At 40.0% G+C, this 19,309-nt stretch overlaps 1 protein-coding gene and 1 long non-coding RNA gene across 3 annotated transcripts; one reads left to right on the top strand and one right to left on the bottom strand.

Annotated features, from left to right (window-relative positions):
• Positions 1–781: 781 nt before the first annotated feature.
• LOC118598044 lies at positions 782–4,419 on the bottom strand. The gene is made up of 2 exons (XR_004947097.1): positions 4,209–4,419; positions 782–1,012 (listed from the first exon to the last, which is right to left on the bottom strand). It is a non-coding gene; the product is annotated as an uncharacterized LOC118598044 (long non-coding RNA).
• A 4,340-nt stretch (positions 4,420–8,759) lies between these two features.
• chrm5a (cholinergic receptor, muscarinic 5a) lies at positions 8,760–19,206 on the top strand. 2 transcript variants are annotated; one of them, XM_024276228.2, is made up of 2 exons: positions 8,760–9,888; positions 16,331–19,206. In XM_024276228.2, exon 2 carries the CDS (start codon positions 16,401–16,403, stop codon positions 17,961–17,963), a length of 1,563 nt encoding a protein of 520 aa, XP_024131996.1. In that variant the 5' UTR covers positions 8,760–9,888; positions 16,331–16,400; the 3' UTR covers positions 17,964–19,206. The 2 variants fall into 2 exon arrangements, with proteins under 2 accessions (XP_024131996.1, XP_024132022.1); XM_024276254.2 differs by lacking the exon at positions 8,760–9,888 and adding an exon at positions 13,321–14,620.
• The last annotated feature ends 103 nt before the right edge of the window (positions 19,207–19,309 follow it).

Here is a 19,309-nt window from a genome sequence, read left to right as displayed (position 1 = left end):
TGGAGGGCGGTGGAGGTGGATCTCCCACAGCGGGGATGACCGGAGTGTTGCAGAACACCAGGATGTGGAATAATGAGTCAACAGGAATCTCCGTTTGCTGCAGGGTCTTCTGGCTGTCATCTGAGCAGCGATGATGCAGCCTGTCAGAATGCTCTCAGTGGTGCCACAATGGAGTGTTGTGCATCATTGGGTTACGAGGTTATGAGTCTCTTTAGCTTCCCTGAGGAATTACAGTGAGACAGTGTGAAAATCTTCCAGAAAGAATCATCTGTGTCCACCCTCAGGCAGTTAAAAGTGTATTTTATTCAATAATAATAATTTAATTTGTGTTTGTTTTTTGGGTTTTTTTGAGTAATTTTGATGGTGTATCTTTCGCTGCTGCCATCTTGCAGCTGGAGAGAACAAACCTCAAGTCAGCCTCTTTTTCTTATGGTCAACGTTGCATGAGATGCACATTAGAACAAATGAATGGAGGGACTCACCACGGGGGATTCTTATGCTTCGTCGTAGAGCTGCAGAGATGAACCGAGAGTCAAAGCCTCCCCCAGGGATCAGCATATATAGACGCATATTTATATATACGCAAAAGTAGTGGCTTTGTTTTATGTCTGCCTTCTAAATTGATAATGTTTTTAGAAAATAACACTTTTGGCTGCTTTTAATCATTTCTCACCTCAGAAGGAGCCAGATGCCTAACAGTAATTAAAGAAGACACTACAAAGTAAACAAATCATCATAGCATACCAGGTGCAGTTACATCAGATTTTTTTTAATCATTGAATTTATTTTATTTTACTAAAGTTGATTTTTCTTCTGCGGAACAGTTTTTATTACAACTAAGAATCCTTTTGGCCAAAGTCTGCATTTGAGCTTTGACACTCGTTTGGTTTCCGGTGAAACAGATGAATGGTAACTGGAAGTCCTGATGGGGAGGAAGTCTGAACATCATGTACCGAGCGTCCAGAGCAGCATCTGCGTCAGTCAGTATGCACACGAGCGCATGCACATGCACCTGCGCAAACAAGGACAAAAGCAAGGCTGATATTAAGCCTGTGGCAAAAAACATGTAAACAAAAATTAAATACAGCTGTGCTTCCTTTCCTTTATTTTATTATTATCGTTTTGGTCATTCATGTGCATTTCCAAGAAAGAACACATTAGTCAGACTCATTTACTTCCAGCTTTTTTGTGTTTGTACAATGACGAACCTTTTTGTCTCCATTCATTAAATTCAGCTGTGCTCAGGTTAAAATGGACCCACTTTCACACTCGTAAAATAGGTACATTTTGACCTAAACGCAATAAAAGGGTTAAATGAAAGACACAACTTTGAAATACAATATTACAATAATATGTACTTACTCTTGAAAGGGCCTCGAATAGGCAGCTATTTGACTTTTCAGTTTTAGGGTAAAAGGCGCTTTGTTAAACCATTTTTTCTGTCTTAACCAACAGAAAAGTAACAGAGTGGGTGCAAATAAAAAATGAAAAGTACATGTGTAGGCACAGATGGGCTTATTCAGACAGCGGAGACATTTGAGGACCACCTGTGTCACTTGGATAATAATATTGAGGGCGAAAATATCTAATCAATTTTACTTGTTTTTGATTATAAAATCATAAACGCTGAAAAACTTGCAGAAAACGATGCGGTTTGTTGCATATTTTTAATAGAAATATGGTTTCTAAAAGCCATTTTGCTTTGTTGTTGCTAAGTTGTGCGCGTGTAGGCGTGCATGTGGGCGTGTAATCGTCTGTTTCTGTCTAACAGTCTCACAGAACAGCATGATACAAACCGTCAAATTAGCTAACGGATTCACTAAAACAGGAAGCTGTGAACTATTCCTGTGCCGAACTTTAATCAAATGGCGTTTTTACCCTTTAAGTTTTGAAAGTGGTGACAAATTAGAAAGATGACCTCTGTTTTAAAACAGTATTGTTTGATAATAAGTGAAAGATAAGTTAAATTCTCAGTGTGGTCACTCTGAAAGATGCAGGATTCGGTTTGACCCTTTGAAGACTCGTTCTCATTAGTTGGCTGCCCGCTGGCATTTCCCACTGCACACATCACTCACTTCTACATGTGAGGGAACCAAGCAAGTAAAAGCAACAAACAAAAAGAAAAAGGTTCTTTTTTTCCTTCCATTTTTATGTCTGTGCTTTAAACGTTTGGACGGAGTCAGACTCGGAACGTGAGATCACGACGACCTTGACTGAAGTTGCAGCAGGATGTCCATGACTTTTGTCTGTCTGACAAGAAAATCCTCTTATATTTGTTGGCTTGTAAAAATAAGAAAATGTGGCGTTGGAGCCTTGTCTGCAAATTATAAAAAGACATTAAAAAGTTCTTGGCTGTCTACAGGAAAAATTCTTTGGAGTAAAAGCTCCTATATTTCATCAACATTTCACTTTAATATGATCAGAAGCTGCTAGCTTAGCTAGCTTGCTGTTAGCTTACCACAAACCGAGCACTGAAGCAGGTTTTACATGTGGAAGTAAGTAAATTAACAACTCTGTTGAATTTTTTTTTCACATGATTTCAAAGGGCGTCTCAAAAGTAAAAACATGTTTTTTTTTTGTATTCATTCTTGTGTCTGAAATAGAAAATTAAAACATTTGTTTGCCTTTTGGCCTCTCCCGGCCACAATGAATCTGCCTCACTGAATTGGGTTTTTCTGTTCTAGGGTTTTCTAAGGGTGTTTTCAAACTGGACGCATTCGGTTCACCTTAAGCATGGTGTCAAACTCATTCTGGTTCATTCAACCCGTCTGATCTCAGGTGGGCGGGGCCAGTAACATAACAGCAAAATAAGCTATGGTCAACTCATTATCTGTAGCTTTTTATATTTTTGTTTTCTCAGCTGGAAAAAAATGCCTCAAATAACCTAGTAGCCTAATCACTTATTATTACTATTAGAGCTATTTTTCCTTATCTTTTTGACAACATCCTTTTGGTAATTGTGGTGTCACACCTGATAATATTTATAGCAACTTAGTAGTGAGGCTGACAGGGAACCTAACTACATCTTACCCAGTTGTGGCATGCCTTTGCAAAAAAAAATAAATAAATAAAAAAAAACGCTATTTCTTGATTTCTTGTCATACCAGTACTTATTTTCTTTTGCTTCCCCTAGTGGCAGAATTGTGCACTGCAACCATTTCTTTAAACAACCATAGGCCCCGGTCCCACTGGCTTTCACTGCCATATCACTGCTGGAGCACGGAAGAAATGTCATCCCCGTGGTACAGACGCTGTTAGCAGTGGACTGGAAGTGCAAAGGCAGAGATGTGGCCGTGGAATCGATGTGCATACACGTGGTTCAAAATTTGGCCGCGGTTACACACGGAAATAATTTTTGAACTGCACAAAAATTTAGACCACGGGTGACTGCGTGTGGTACCAGTGGGACCGCCGTGCAATGGCTGTGGAACAGCAGTGCAACAGCAGTTTCAGTGCGAGATCGGGGCGTGGAGAGAACACCAGCACACGCACTTGGACGGCGAAATTCTGCGTTCGTGCACTGTTGTTCCTCGGCCGGTCTGCGTTTGTACCACTGCTTACAGCATCTGTTTAGCGGCAGTGGAATGGACTCCACTGTCTGTATCACTGCTATTCCACGAACATGCATAAAGTTAGCGCGTCTAAGCGCGTGTGGCAGACTTTCCACATTTTTTACCCGTAATATGGCCGTCAAATCCTGTGGGACTGGGCCTTATAACTCGCAATCGGAATGGGCTAGAAACTTGTTTTTTTTTTCCAACATCCTTGTATTTTTTTTTTTCTTCATGACTGGGATGGATGAAACCAACTGGCGGGCCGGATGTTTGACACCCCTGGCCTAAACTGAACCAGGGTTTGTTCCGCCTGATAATCAAACAAGTTTTCAGTCTGAATACACCCAAGCGGACCCCAGTCCCGACTCATTATACAATGTGGTTTTGGTTTGTTCCCAATCAGAATGAGCTCCAGTTTGCTCTGAGATTCCTCAGTCTGAAGAGGCTTCATGCTCGGAGGGGAACAGCTGGACCAAAGCGGCCACCGTTGCCGGGCGTTACAGGATGTAAACAGAGAGCAAACGTGGAGCAACGATACGTCACAGGAACTCATTGAAATGAGGTCAGGTGAATGCAGGCTCATTAAACCAACTTCAAACGTGATACACATTACTTCTCACATTGTATTCCTGACAATCCATGTGTCATAAACACAAGTGCACCTTTATAGACATCATCTCTTCAGTAACCGTCTTGCTGCATGCCTCCGGCGCACTAAAGGAGCAAACAAAAAGTGTTGTTTCTGATGTTGATACAAACATTCAAAATTGGTCAGTAGAATATAAAAGTTTGAATAAGAGAACATTCCCAATAAGGACTGTAAAACATAAAGGACTTCCATTATTCCTTCTTTGATTGCTTTGCCCCACCCTCATATATCCTAACCAATGACTGAAGAGATCTTTAGTCACATGGTTTTGTTAACAAGCTTTGGTTGAGAGCAACAATCTGGATAGAGACCAAACCCAAGGTTCAGGACTCGTTCCAGGTTAAATTAAGGAGGCTCTGTCTGGACCAAGGGACTTTTTCAGTCCAAATACACCATAATGTACATTTTATAGAGCAGGGATGTCCAAATTCTTTGGATAGAAGGCCAGATTTTGTGAGAGTGAAATGTGTAAGGCCAACTATCCCCCTGACACCTTTTTATTAACCATTTAATAACTTTAAAAATGGCAATGGCATACTTTACAATGCTTCCCATAGAACACAAACGCATCTAAATACGTTTTTGCTGAAACGTCAGTTTTCTCATTTTCGTCTTTTTTTACTATGAATATGAAAGCGTAATTTAGCCATCCAAAATAAAGACATACAGTTTGTAGAAAGTGCTAGGGAGCTGCCTGTTATTATTTTTTTTACAGGAACCATATACGTTTAAATATTGGTTTTAATTGGCATGACTCATTAAAAATCTAATACAAATAAATAAGGTCCGTTTAAACATTAGAGCTGAGGCACATCTCAAATCATTTCATACGGAAGAACAGAAACTTTCACACGTTTCTCAGCATTTATTCATAAGAATCCGACAGATTTCATAGCAATCATTCCTGGATTAAATCTGGAATTTTGCAAACAAGCTTTGATTTTTTTGGAGAAAGGACAGAGCCTCGCAGCAGGGATGTGGGATTACAATCCATGCCAGCATCTTGCAACAGTTGTGTGGCTTAAGACACACAAAAGCTAGAAGAAAAACATCTGATGTTGATGAAAGTGTTTTTAAAAAGCCAATGATTTCATTGTGATGAGACTAAAAGGTCAACAGTTGCATTAAAAGTTAAAAGGAAGCTCCAAAGTGAGATTTCCCCTGAGATTCTGCTCAATATTTTGAGATTAATTGGTTCTTAAACTTTAATTTGCCTAATAAATGTGTTCAAAAATCCCTTTACAGCTAATTTGATATTTGTTATGGTTTATAAAAGTTCATTTGAAGCATGGAAGGCAGAGATGGTTGGCGGATTAAATCTCTACCTCCACCATGTCGAGGCAGATCTTGTTTTCCTTTTAGCTAGCATATGGGTGCACAATTGGGTCAGGAGATAAGGAAGCCCCTGTGGACTGTGGACAGGTTCAATCCCTCTCCGGCTGCGCTGACGTCCTCGCAGTGTCACTCACAAGCTTGAAGGGATCTGACATGGACTTGTGGAAAAACAACCCTGACTCCGGGACGGAGGTGGCGGGTGAGTGGGACAGTCGGGCTGCAGCGCTTTCCTTCCTAACCACCTATTTTCGGAAGCCTTGTGGCTGACACAGATTGGAAATGAAAATAATGTCCGGTTCAATGAGGTGTTCCCTCTAATAACACCACCATATCTTTACTGTCCAAGGTCATGCACTAAAACCGTCCGGATTCCCGTGATGGGATTGAATAAATCATTGTGAGATTTAGATGAGGAACAGTAAATTCTAAGACATTGATAAGCACAGCAAATTGTGCAACGGTAACGCAGAAGCTGAGTGCACATTTGTGTGTTTTCTTCAGTTCGAGCGCCTCACATAACTGTGTGGAGGTCAGCGGTTGAGTGGCAATGGTGAGCCAGGTGTCTGTCCTTTGGCCGGACGCCTGGAAATGGCATTAAATCAGATAGTCAGGCAGGGCGGAGAGCGGAGGGGCAGGAGGGAGATTTAGACACGCTGCTAAGCTGAGGCAGAGGGGTCTTCATGAAACACATCAGTCAGGATGCTGTCATGGTCAGGTTACTCACCAGAAAAATCATTTTTAGTGACGAAATTTTGACTAAAGTTGTTGTGAAAGGTGATGAAATATAAGCGGTAACAAATCCTTTCTTACAAAACTGGATTACACATCAAAGTTCGAATGTTTCTATTGTCTGATGAATATGGAATTGTTTGTTGATTGAAAAAGTCATTTATGTACATGTTAAAACAGCTTTATTTCAAAATAAGACATTTTATGAATATTTAATTATCCAACATTATTCAATATATGTTAAAAAGGCATGTGGAATTGTAGCATTTGTTTTCTTTTTGATCACAGGAATATTAGCCTTTTATGATCAGTTTGCAGCCAGTTTACATGTTATTTAATTGATTTTCTAATAATTAACAATTATTTTCTGTTACTCAAAGATGAAATCTGTTACTCAAAATAACTTTAAAAAAATTAATGGATTTTGTTAAAAAAAAAGTGTTTTATCTGATAAAAAATAATAATAATCTGATTATTTCCTTAAATATACTTAAAATCAATGTATTATTCCTAAACGACAGACGTAGAGAAAACGGCGAATTTATGCCATTATTTATAACACAAGGATAACTTTTGTGGATGAGATTTGAGGATATTTGTTTGGAAATGAACCCAAATGTGACGTGACAGCTGAGGAGGAAGAGGACATGTGCTGGATTGATTGGTGCAGAGCGGTGACACAGAGATGGGGATGAGTCAACACCTGTCTGATTTTACAACAGGTATGGTTTTTCACAAACTTTCAGTGGACAGCTGAGGCTTCAAGGATTACATTATATCAGAAGCTGAAACATTACTTCTCAGGATATCTGACAAACTGAGTCGGGTGTTTGTTTGCATTTGAGTCTAGCTTAGGTCATGCATAAAGTCACAGCCACAAAACAATACAACATCATTTCTGACTATAGTGAAAAATGTCTTTCTTAATTATACTTTATTAAAAAATATGCTTATTTATTAAAAAAAATCATACATAGAACAAAAAAAAAAAAAACTTTAGGCAAAAAATAAATAAATAAATAAAATATAGGTGAATACACCTAGAATAAAATCAGAAGTGGGCAAACTTGTTGACTCATGGGCCACAAAGTGTTCTAAAATTTGACAGAAGGACCAGACCAGGAGCAGATATGTGACACATTTTGGCAATCTACCTCATAAGAGAGAGAAATAACATATAATCTTGTCGAAAACATTCTGTAATCATGGTTAAAAAAATTTCAACAAATCTGAACGTCATAAAAACAAAAGTTCCAACTTTACATGAGCAAAGGTCAATGGATCCATAGTGGATCATCTATGGGAACACACTAGAACTACAGGGAAATGAAAACATTGATTATGTATTAAATTAAATATGAATTAAGGATTATCATTATAATTTATTGTAGTTTGGCGGGGCAGATTACATAGTCCGATGGGCAGCATATGGCCCCCGGGCCGTAGTTTACCCATCCTGGGCTAAATCACTGGGCGGGCGTTTTGATAGAGGCTTCAACAAATCCATTAAAATGTCATTGTTATCCTTTAACTTTACACTAAGATAGGCAGTATTTTGAAAATGTCTTTGTACCACTTTGTCACTGTAGGATATTTCTCTTTAATGCATATAAATAAAATACATTTTTGTTTAAATAAAAGTAGTTTACAAAGTAATTTAAGTATTATCTGTTATTTTGTTGAAAGATGGCATTCCCAACAGGAATTTCTCTGAAACTTTACATAATTTGCATTTTAGTTGAAAATCTATTACAAAACTGTATTATGCTAATGATTAAAGAGCTTTAACCAAGTCTGCATACAAATTAAAATAAAGGGTATTTGTTATGATTTAGAAAAACAAGAACATTATGCTTTAAATGTATAATCTTACAGTATTTTAGTAATATATTACGATTAAAAGGCTGAGGCTTTAAAGTCCCACTTCAATTATCTTTTCATGTATTATCAAAATGTTTTCAGTTCTCTTTTAAAAATTAATTTGTCATTTTTCTGCCGAATTTCAAAAACTGGTTTGTTTGTAAACACAAAGTTTCTGCAGAGTAGCAGGAGTGTATTAGAAATTCCCTTCTGGGGTGTGGGCAAGGAGCTAGCCCACCCCCTCTTCCCATCACCCATCTATTTACATGCTGTCCTGCTAGCTTATAGCCCCTTAAGCCCCCAACCGAACATTACCGGTGAAACACAAATAGTGAGCACTATTGGAGTTATCCAGCTGTACAGTTTAGATCCAGATGCCAGATGAGGAAAATAAAAACGTACGTGAATCTATTTGTCTGTAAGTGAATGCATCAGAATGGAGCTTGTGACCCGCCCAGTGCATTCCTCCTGAATCACAACAATCTGAACGAATTTTAAGTTTACTTTTTCTTTATAAAATGCCAGAAAAACATGTTAAAAACACAAACAATACCCTTTTCATCCAATCACTGTGCAGATTCTTCATGTCTGTATTTTTTTCTCGTCTAAAACCATCAACCAAAACGGCCAATTTGTAGGATTAAGCAGGTTTTTCTTCTTAGACAGAGCTTTTCTTTTAGTTTCTGGCAACATAACTGCATCATCTGAATCATAAAGAACAAAATACCTTTACATTTTACAAAGAAGCGTTCTGTTTTTTCTGTCTGTGGTGACTTAGATGAGCGTTTCTGGCACAGATAAGCGCTCAGCATCCAAAGCGTGCTGCACCTCCCATCAACGCTCATGCGAGGATCCCTGTGATAAAACATCTGTCACTTTTGGTGGTCTGCTTATCTGGCCGAGCCGGGTCTGCGCTCTCCCACCCGAGCACAAAGCAGCAGCAGCGGCGGCAGACTGAGCAGATGAGCTTGATGATGGTCACACAGCTGCAGCCTCCGAGCCGTTCAAAGACCGAGAGACCCTCAAGTGGTGACAACCAGGATCTCTTCTTTGTTCTCCTCATAAGTCTGCGTCTGAGGCTCTCCATTTCTCCTCCCACCCCCACACTTTCCAAAAAAACTGATCCCTCTGAGCTGACCCCCCCTCCGCTCTCTGCTTCTTTCGCTCTCTAAGCTGCGTGTTGTCCTGAAACACGATGAACCATTCTGCCCTATGGGAATTTCTCCTCCCAGCTTGTGAGCGTCAGATACATCTGTGTGTGTCAGCCAGAGGAGTTCCAGCGGAGCGGCACCGTGGCTGCAGCACTAACTTGGCTCAGACATCACAGTGACATTCTGCTTCACTTTGTCTGATACAGAGCACACTGATTCTTGCTAAGCTCACTCGGGGAGGAAAAGTTCTGTTCTCTGGCGCACCGGTCTTTAATTTATGAATGACTTTAGCTGGATGCGTTACAGCTGAGGATACTTTTCCCTTTTGGTTGTTTTGGAGCTAAACGGAGAGGAGAGGGATGCTGCTCTGGAGAAGGGACGACCTCCTCGTATCTGCCTTACCATTTGTCTTCTGTCTCTCCTGACTCCTCAGTCATGCACAGGTCAAGTCAGCAGGATGTCTCATCTGCCACCGTCTCCTCTTCAGCTGTGTTGCCATCCCCAGAAGACTTTGCAGGCAAAACAAAGGGATTAACTATGAACTTTGCTCTCACCTGGAGATGCGGCATTCCCTCAAACGGAAGACTGCAAGACCTCCTCTAAGCCAGCTGTGAGTATTTAGTGTATTTTTTTTTTACATCCCTGGTTGGTGATGTCTCTAAAGGTTCATGACTGACTGAACGTGCACCTTTTGATTAATGCAAAAAGGCATGACCTGGATTCAGAGGGAAACAACACGAGAATGTCTGAGAGGTCTTCCATGTATTTTTAATGTTGTGCCGGAAAATGTGCACACAAAAAGATGCACCAAACTGTAAATACTTTAATTCAAACCTATTACAATATCTGTTAAAGCACACATTTTGACTAATTTTTTAGTTGCAACTGCAATGTATTCAAAGATTTTATGTATGTTGCAACTTTATTCCTGTTTTCTGTTTCTACAATAACTCTTAATGTGCCACCAGCAGAGCCCGTTTTGGAGCGCTTATATGTCTTCATCTTGTCTCTGCTGGTCTTCAAATAAAAAATTTGCGGTTTTACCACCCATTTGGAAAATGTATTGAAAACTGTCTCCCCTTCCGGAAAAGCAATCAATACTTTCCTAAACTGCACGGCTCCTGCTCCTCTTCCTCGCTCCCCCTTGATTAACTGGAAATGACAATACAGAGGGGGATTAAGCAGTGAAGCGTGATTTTAACGAGTCCGACCAGCCCCCACTGATCTTCTGAGGTGCTACAACAAATGAAGATCGGAGCTATTAAAATATGCACCACAAGGTGATGGCTGGGGGTAAATAGTCACCAGACTGTGGATGAGTTGGCCCCAAGATCTTTTTTGTCTTTGGGGTTTTAAGTCAGAAATGGTCAAACTTAGACTATTCTTTTTTTTTTTTGCTTTTTTGGGTTGGGAACAAATGTAAGTAAAAATCAAAAACTGGAGGCTCATTTCTAGAAATCTCTTTGCACGGGAGCATAAATGAGCGTACAGCCTGACCGTTATCCAAAGGATGTGGCAGTAATGAAATGCTGAAGTCCCTCTAAACGCAGAACTCCTGGAGGCTCTGAGTGTTATCATTCTACTCTCTTTAGCCTCTGCCAAATCCACATTGTGGTTCACAAGCTGATCATAATAGATCTTTTCCTTCAAAAACTCATTTAGTTGTTTTCATTTTTTGAAATATTTTGTTGCTACTAAAATACCTTATTCCAGATCATTACATGGATCTCCTGCATGGGTCAGAGGAATGACGCCTTCTGATTTGGGCTTGTCATCGTCTGCGTGTTCGCCTCCTCCGCCCACATACGTTCCACGTGCCTGTTTTCATGCTTCTTGTGCACGACACTTCTGCTGCAATCAACGTTGTGTGTGAAGAAAGGTTATCTGTGACTAGAAGGCCTGTGTGATGAAGGCCAGCATATGGAGCTGCGAGATAGAAGCACCGATGGCCAGGTGCCAGACGACCTGAAGGCAGGCTCAGTGCTCCCCTGTCCTCACACGCACGCTGGCCTCTCAGTGACCATTACTTATTCACAGGCCAGTATAGGATGTTTACATAGTGAGTTGGAATTAGATTTCTCTGTTTTGTCTGTCCATCGCTGCATATAGCATAAGAAGACTCTTCCCGACCGTCGATCGGATCTTACTGAGCTCTAAATGTTCTTTCAGATGCTGAGCTCATCAGTTCAGGAATGATTCCTAGCCTTGACTCGTTCTGCCTCTTGAACTCAGCATTAACTCTTCCCGTCAAAGCACACACTTGTTTTTGTGACCATTTTAGGACCAGTTTCTGTTGGAGAGTGAATGAAGGTTAGTTAAGAATTTAAGTGAGTAAATGAATGCAGGTCAATGTAATGTTGTCATAGAGATAGAGGAGCAAACAAGTGTCATTACATTTTTTAAAAACTTAAAAATTAAAATGTTAAACATTTTCATTGTTTTCTAAAACATAGTCTCTGCAGAGCGGCGGGAGTTTATTAGAAATTCAACTATGAGTTGTGAGTGTAACCATTGGCTCAGAACAACCCCGCCCCCATTTCCCATCATTCATTTGTTTACTCTTTGTCTTGCTAGCTTACAGCCCCTTACAACCTAATAAAAATGGCGACAAATATCAGAACTATCCTGTCGTATAGTTCAGATGCCCGCTCAGACGAGGAAAACAAAGACGTTCATGGATCTAGTCGTACAAAAGTGGATGCATCAGGATGGAGTGACCAACAGCTTGGAATGCAATTTTAAGCTGAATTTTTTTAACCTATGTCCTCCATCATTCAATTTAATTCAATTTGATTTATTTAGCCCAATATCACAAAACAATTGCATCGTTGGGCTTCATGCCAATAATTTTACAGAAGCATAAGGTCGATTATAAAATATAAACAATACCTAATTGCTAAACTAAACAACTAAATTAAAGTGGTTATCTCTGTCCTTAGACCCTCCTTCCAGGTAAGGAAAAACTCCTAAAAGACCGGATTCAGGGAAAAAAGAAGAAACCTCAGGGATATCCACATAAAGGAGAGATCCTTTTACAGGACAGACAGGCGATTTACCAGGACTATTAAAGAAGAGTTAGCTTATCGAACTCTAAAATGATGTAGTGGAATAGAGTTCAGCCAGACAGGACTGGGGGACAGGTGGGGGTGAGGTCCACAGCTAAGACGAGCCAGATTAGTGGTCAAGAACAGGAGCACAGATGATCCACCAGGAATCTAAAATCTCTCCTACTCCCCCAGAGGGGAGTGGGAAAGATGAACAACATGTGAATCGCACTGCACCAAACAGAAGCACAGAGATCTAAATATAATAAATAATAAAGAATAGAGGAGAGATGAAGTAAATGAGCATAGAGAACAGAACTCCAGAGATGATGTGGATAATAACAATGATAAAAAAAAAAAAATTTAGCCCATCAATATTAACCTAGACCCACAAGAGCTACAGCAGAGGGAATCGACAAGCCAACGTCTCTCTGCTGAGTTCCGTGAAGAAATACGTGAATGGATGTAATGAAAATTAAAATTATTCCTCAAACTTCATTACAGTAGGGAGAAATAAATTAAATATTCTCTGATTACTAGCTAAAAGAACATGTTAAAAACAGCTTTTTCATCCACATAGTCAAAATGAAAGTGTTCTCTTCTTTCTGAATCCCAGAGTGCCAGAAAAAAACTTTTTGAATCCTTAAACAGTGCTACGACACAAAAGAAACGATGAAGAACGAGCATGGACAGATTTTTCTTAGTATAAATGCAGGAAAGACACCATGAAGTGAAGATAATTCCATTTATACAGTTCCAGAATTTTAAATGGTTTATTGGTTCTTTAATTGGCCTTTTGTTTGAAGAAATGACTTCATTTCACAAATGAGACTTGAAATAATGATTTTCATGGTACATACATTGAGTTGTTTCTGTTAGGGAAAAATAAACTCCATCCACTGCTAGCAGTGGCATTTTTCTGACAATTGAGGACATACATAAGGAAAATTAAGATCAAAATAGCATTTTTGAGTGTTTCTTTTTTCATATCACAAGACCAGACCAAAAATGCAGTTTGAAAAAGAGAGTATTTGTGGCGTAGAAAATACGCTGGGTGGGCCACAAGCTCCCTGCTGAACTCTCGGTAATGTTAAGGGGGCGGGGTCGTTCATGCCAATGGTCACGCCCACAACTCAGAGGTAAATATCTGTGATTCGATGTTATTATGTCCTGGAAAGCGACACTGAGTTGTAGATTTTGGCTAAGAATATTAAAAACATAATTAGAATACTACTTTCAAAAAAATGATCGGAAGGCTCTTTAAAGGGATTGAGAAAAGTAATTAATGCAAAATAATTCTCAGAAATACATTTTTGACCTTTTAATCATATTTATTATTACGTTTTAGTTGCAATTTGTCAAATTTCTATTCTAAAGCCAAATTTATTATTAATTGTTTAAACAAAGCTAGTGATTTAACTGGAAAAAGAAGCTTCCATTCATATGTTTGTAAATTCAGACATGTTAGCTATAAAGTGGTAAAAAAATGCTTTAAGGGAATTTTGATAGTTTGATTTGATTAATCAAACATACATTTTCTGGGTGGAAGTCGATTTGATTTTAGAAGCAGTCATTCTAAACCCAGATCAAAACATTTCAGTGCAAAAACAGAAAAAAACAATTTACATTTAGCACATTTTACCCATCTGCAGTAATTTATGGAAGAACAGGTAATAAGAATTGCAAGTTTCATTTGCAGAAGTTGCTTCTAACTCTGCCTTTAGTGTAAAATTTTCTTCAAAAATCAGAGAGATTAGACATTTTAGGGACACGTTTTTTCAAATACATGAGGAGTGGACTTTGGAAAAGCTATAAGTAGCAGAAAACTCTGTATATCAGCCTTATCTCAAGTAAACATTTCTCTATTCCCTAACAAACAGAACGAAGACACGTCATCACCGAAAAAAGCCCACGTTATTTTAAGAAGGAGACTTGTTTGGTACCTTGGACTGGATTTAGCCAGCTGTCATCTGGAACAACCTAAAACACAATTTCCTTCTGCAGTGTTTTGATTAAAGCGCTCCGACAGGGCAGGTCTGTGTATAAAGGAGGTGGCTCGCGTCAGTCAACCAGGATATGAATGTTTGTTTTAACAATGTGTCTGAAAGCCAATTCTCCCAACATGGTGCTATTTATCTGCTGCTGGAGGGGATAATGCGTGGAGCTATCTTTGCCTACATGTACGCTCTTGCTCTGGATGGTTGCCTGAACAGGCAGTTGCTTCGACCCACATGGAGGATTTTTCCAATAGATGTGAACTACCTCTGCGATCACTTTTGATCCACACCGAGAGCCTTGGTGAGCCCACACCTCCGTAAGGAGGCCTCAACGCTGAACTGGTAATTTTCAGGGATCAAGGTCAAATACAGGACACAGGTGGTGTGTAAATGGTTTTATTAGCAGGCAAACCTGTGGCTCAGCTGAAAATACAGAGGTTATAATGCCAGGTAGGTCAAATACTTTCAGAGAGACACAGAATGATTCCTTTTTGTACAGCAATGCAATAGTAAAAAAGAAAAAAATGTATTTTTTTGTGGAATGCAGCCTTTTTTACTGAAGATTTAATCAAATCTTTAGTTAGTTCCAATAGTCAAAATATTTAGATTGTTTGATTCAAATATGGACACGTTTGGTTTTCTATATCCACATATGCTAAAACATTTTTTTGTTTTTTTTTTTTTGCTTAGCATGATTCTAGTGTGGATGGTATCTGCTGCCCTCTAGTGTTCAGGAGAAGAATTAACATTCCTGCACACTTTAACCTTCTGAGTAATGACTCCTGCCAAAGTATGTTTATTGCTAGAAGAAAAAAAGACAGAGAAAAAACTTTTATTAGAGTTTGTCTAGACTAGTGTCTGACTCTTTTATTGCTTCCCTGAAATTTAACAACCTTTTCTGATTTGAAAAAATGGATTAAACGTAGAAATTTTTGAATGATTAAAATGCAGTATCATGATTAGTCAAAATAAAATCCTTATTATTAGAAATAATAACAGTCATATATACATTTGAGCAGTAACATTTTATTTATTTATTGCAATTTTTAGAGCAAAACACATTGTTTCTTCTTTTTACTGTATATCCACATTTCATTTTAACCAATATTTACTCTTTTAAAAGTTCAGTTAGTATTAGAACACTATTAGTAAAGGAAATACGTTAAACTAAATATTTTAAGAAATTAACAAAGAATTCACATCAAATTAACATCACCTCATTTGGCCTTTTTTTATCCTACTGTGCTACAGTCCGGAGTACCTGGACATCAGGTATATCGGTCTGTTGTACCTTGATGCATGGCCAGTTATTGAGTTTTCAATATTTAAATTTTTGCAGGGTGTCCAGGGTGAACCCCGCCTTCGCCCTTCAGTAGCCGGGATAGGCTCCGGCACCCCCGCGACCCCGAAAGGGATGAAGCGGTTAAGAAGATGGATGGATGGATGGAGATCAATTTGATTTGACCCTAAATTGATTGATTGATTAATTGATTGATTGATTGATTGAAGGGTAACACAACAGGACAGTTGGTCTTGATCCCTCTGTCAGCCCAAATTTAAAATATGCCCAAAAAAGGGGGCGGAGCTTGTGGACTGAGTGGCAGAGTTGTGGTTTGGATATATGATTGACAGTTAGTTTAGCTTTATGTAACATATACTGGGTGTTCAATATGGAGAGTAATACACAATACAAAAAGACATTTTGACCCTAAATGTACTTATTTATTTATTCAATGCTTAAGATTAATTATTTAAAAAAAAAATCTGCTCCCGCTTTTATAAAAAAATGATTGGTTTTGTGTTTAAATTTGTTCTTTGCAGAAAACCAGCCCAAGTTTTTCTGTTAAATGAAATGGAAAAAATAATGTTAAATGACAAATGAAAAAAATCAAAAAAGTTTGGCACTTTCCAAGAAAAAGAAAAAACTTTGACTCCCATCACCCATGTTGCTGAAATTGGGGGTTCCATGGCAGAAAAGAAGAAATAACTTTTTTTTTTTTGTACTTTCCAGGTGACATTTCTAGATATGGAAAATCCAAACAAGCTCAAGTTAGCTGGAAGCCAGTAAGAACCAGACGACCATGGAAGGAGAAGTCGTGCCAAACTCCACGCTGAACGCCAGTACGACAGACATCCACCTGGTGACTCACAACCTGTGGGAGGTGGTCACCATAGCGACGGTGTCGGCTATCGTCAGCATCATCACCATTGTTGGGAACATCCTTGTCATGCTGTCCTTCAAAGTCAACAGCCAACTGAAGACGGTCAACAATTATTACCTGCTAAGTCTGGCAGCTGCTGATCTCATCATTGGAGTTTTCTCCATGAACCTGTACACCTCCTACATCCTGATGGGCTACTGGGCCTTAGGGAGCCTCGCCTGCGACCTCTGGTTAGCGTTGGATTATGTGGCGAGTAACGCCTCAGTCATGAATCTCCTGGTCATCAGTTTCGACAGATATTTCTCCATCACGCGGCCTTTGACCTACAGAGCCAAACGGACTCCCAGACGAGCCGCCATCATGATAGGCTTAGCCTGGCTTGTGTCCCTCATTCTCTGGGCTCCACCTATTCTGTGCTGGCAATACTTTGTGGGGAAAAGGACGGTCCCCGAGAGACAATGTCAGATCCAGTTTTTCTCAGAGCCGGTGATCACGTTCGGAACAGCGATCGCTGCCTTTTACATCCCTGTTTCGGTTATGACGATACTGTACTGTCGGATCTACAAGGAAACTGAGAAGAGGACAAAAGATTTGGCGGAGCTTCAGGGAGTTAACTATCTGGCAGACAGCGGAGTGACACAGCCTCAGAAAACCATCATCAGATCCTGTTTTAGCTGTAAGCTACGTTCAACTTCCCACGAAATGAACCAAGCCTCCTGGTCCTCCTCTAGCAGGAGCACCGCCGCCAAATCAGCAGGCACAAACAGCGACGAGTGGTCCAAAGTGGGTCAGCTCACCACCTTCAACAGCTACGCCTCCTCCGAGGAGGACGACAGGCCCGTGTCTCCGGCGGACTTCCAGACCTCCCTCAGAAACGCAGAGAGCGAGGACAGCAAGAGCGGGGTTGGGAGCGTGAGCGAACAGCTCAGCTTCTTCCAGACGCCGCGCAGAAGCACCTCTCAGAAGAGCAGCAAGTGTGTGTCTTACAAATTCAAGCCAATGGCTCAGGAGCCCCACGCGGAGCACCACAGCAACAACGGAGACTCCAAGATGGTGTCATCAGCCTTCTCCTCGGCTGAATCCATGACCCTTCCCTCCACCTCCTCAGCATCTAAGCCTATAGACGCCACGCTGAAGAACCAGATCACAAAGAGGAAGAGGCTGGTGCTGATTAAGGAGAGGAAGGCAGCGCAGACGCTCAGCGCCATCCTGCTGGCCTTCATCCTCACATGGACGCCATACAACATCATGGTGCTGATTTCCACCTTCTGCTCGGACTGCATCCCCCTCTCCCTGTGGCACCTGGGATACTGGCTGTGCTACGTCAACAGCACCGTCAATCCCATGTGCTACGCTCTTTGCAACAAGACCTTTCAAAAAACCTTCCGGATGTTGTTGCTTTGTCAGTGGAAGAAGAAACGGCTTCAGGAGAAACTCTACTGGTATGGACAAAACCCCGTGGTCAGCACCAAGATGTCATGACTTTGTTTTTTTGTGTGAAATCTGTAAATAGTACATTTTTATCATCTTTTTTACCTTAGTCTCCAGTGATCAGTGAGGTGCATTATTATTGTTGCTCATTAGACAATAGTTCTTACAATAGCCTTTAGCTAAATGCTGCTGAGACTTTGCAAGTAGAGCAACATAACACCAAACTTTGACTTTGTACATTAAAAAAAATGTTTTTTTTTTTCAAATTGATGATAAGTGAAAGCAACGTCTTCATCATGCAGTTCCTATGTACCATAATAAATAATGTATTAACGTATGAGAACATCACTCTTTCTATTTACCAGTTGAATACAATTGGTTTACTCGCTCCATGGTTCTGACGAATCTATTGATATTTGCAAGTGTTTAGCTTCAACTTTTATTTTGAAAAGTTCTAATCTAGACCAAAAAAAATTCAAGATTTTTACTTAAAGAGAATCAAAGTTTCACACAAGTCACATGACTGCATATAAGACCCAGTCACTCCAGGCTGTTTGGGTTCAATTCTTTGAATGCTTGGTGATGTTTGGGTTGGTGATGTAAGGGAAAACTGCGTCCTGAACTCAACAGGAGAGCATTTTCTGTCTATCAGAGATTTTTGAGGATCCGCTTCAACACTGTAAACCTGAATCTTACGAAAGTAATACAACAATTGTTTCAAAAGAAATTGTCAGCCTAATCAATAAAGTTTTTCAAAAGCAGAACAATCTTAGTTTAAGAAATTATGGTGCAACCTAAGCAGTAGGCCTCACTAGATCAGTGGTGAGCGCTATTAGCTCTGCCAAAGCTGAGGCAACGGAGCTCACTAGCAAGCTAGCTAGCTGGCTAAGCTGTCAACTGGGCAGCTGGCTAGCACAGCTGTCAATCCAGGTCCTTCGTGACATACTGGCGACCTGTCCAGGGTGGATCAGCAGTTAAGAGGGTTCAAGGGGTGGGTCAACACAAAAAGAGAAAGATGGAGGTACTGTGATACCGCAGTTTTCCAGGATTGTTCACTTGTTCAAACTTTTTGTTTTGAACGTCTGTATGAAGGCCAGATTCAACACTTTTTACTGCAGCTTTGATACAGTGGAAGCAAACTGCAAGGCGGTCCTGGGGACACTCCGGCTACGAGGACATTGTTCCTCCCTACGGCTGTATTCACCTACAATGATTCTGAAGAATGCCAAGAAAAAAAAAAAACTTTTATATTCCCCCTGAAGGATTAGGAAACTATTTTTGAGATAGAATACAAACAATGATCCAAAAACAAATTGCAATTTGGTGACATTTTACAGTCAAACTTGTCAGCATTCTATGATCTGTTGAACAGTATGTATTTTTCTTCCAAATAGTAT

The sequence above is a fragment of the Oryzias melastigma genome, linkage group LG22 (assembly GCF_002922805.2).
Source record: "Oryzias melastigma strain HK-1 linkage group LG22, ASM292280v2, whole genome shotgun sequence".
Lineage (NCBI taxonomy): Eukaryota > Metazoa > Chordata > Actinopteri > Beloniformes > Adrianichthyidae > Oryzias > Oryzias melastigma.
This window is presented reverse-complemented; position numbering and strand designations above follow the sequence as displayed.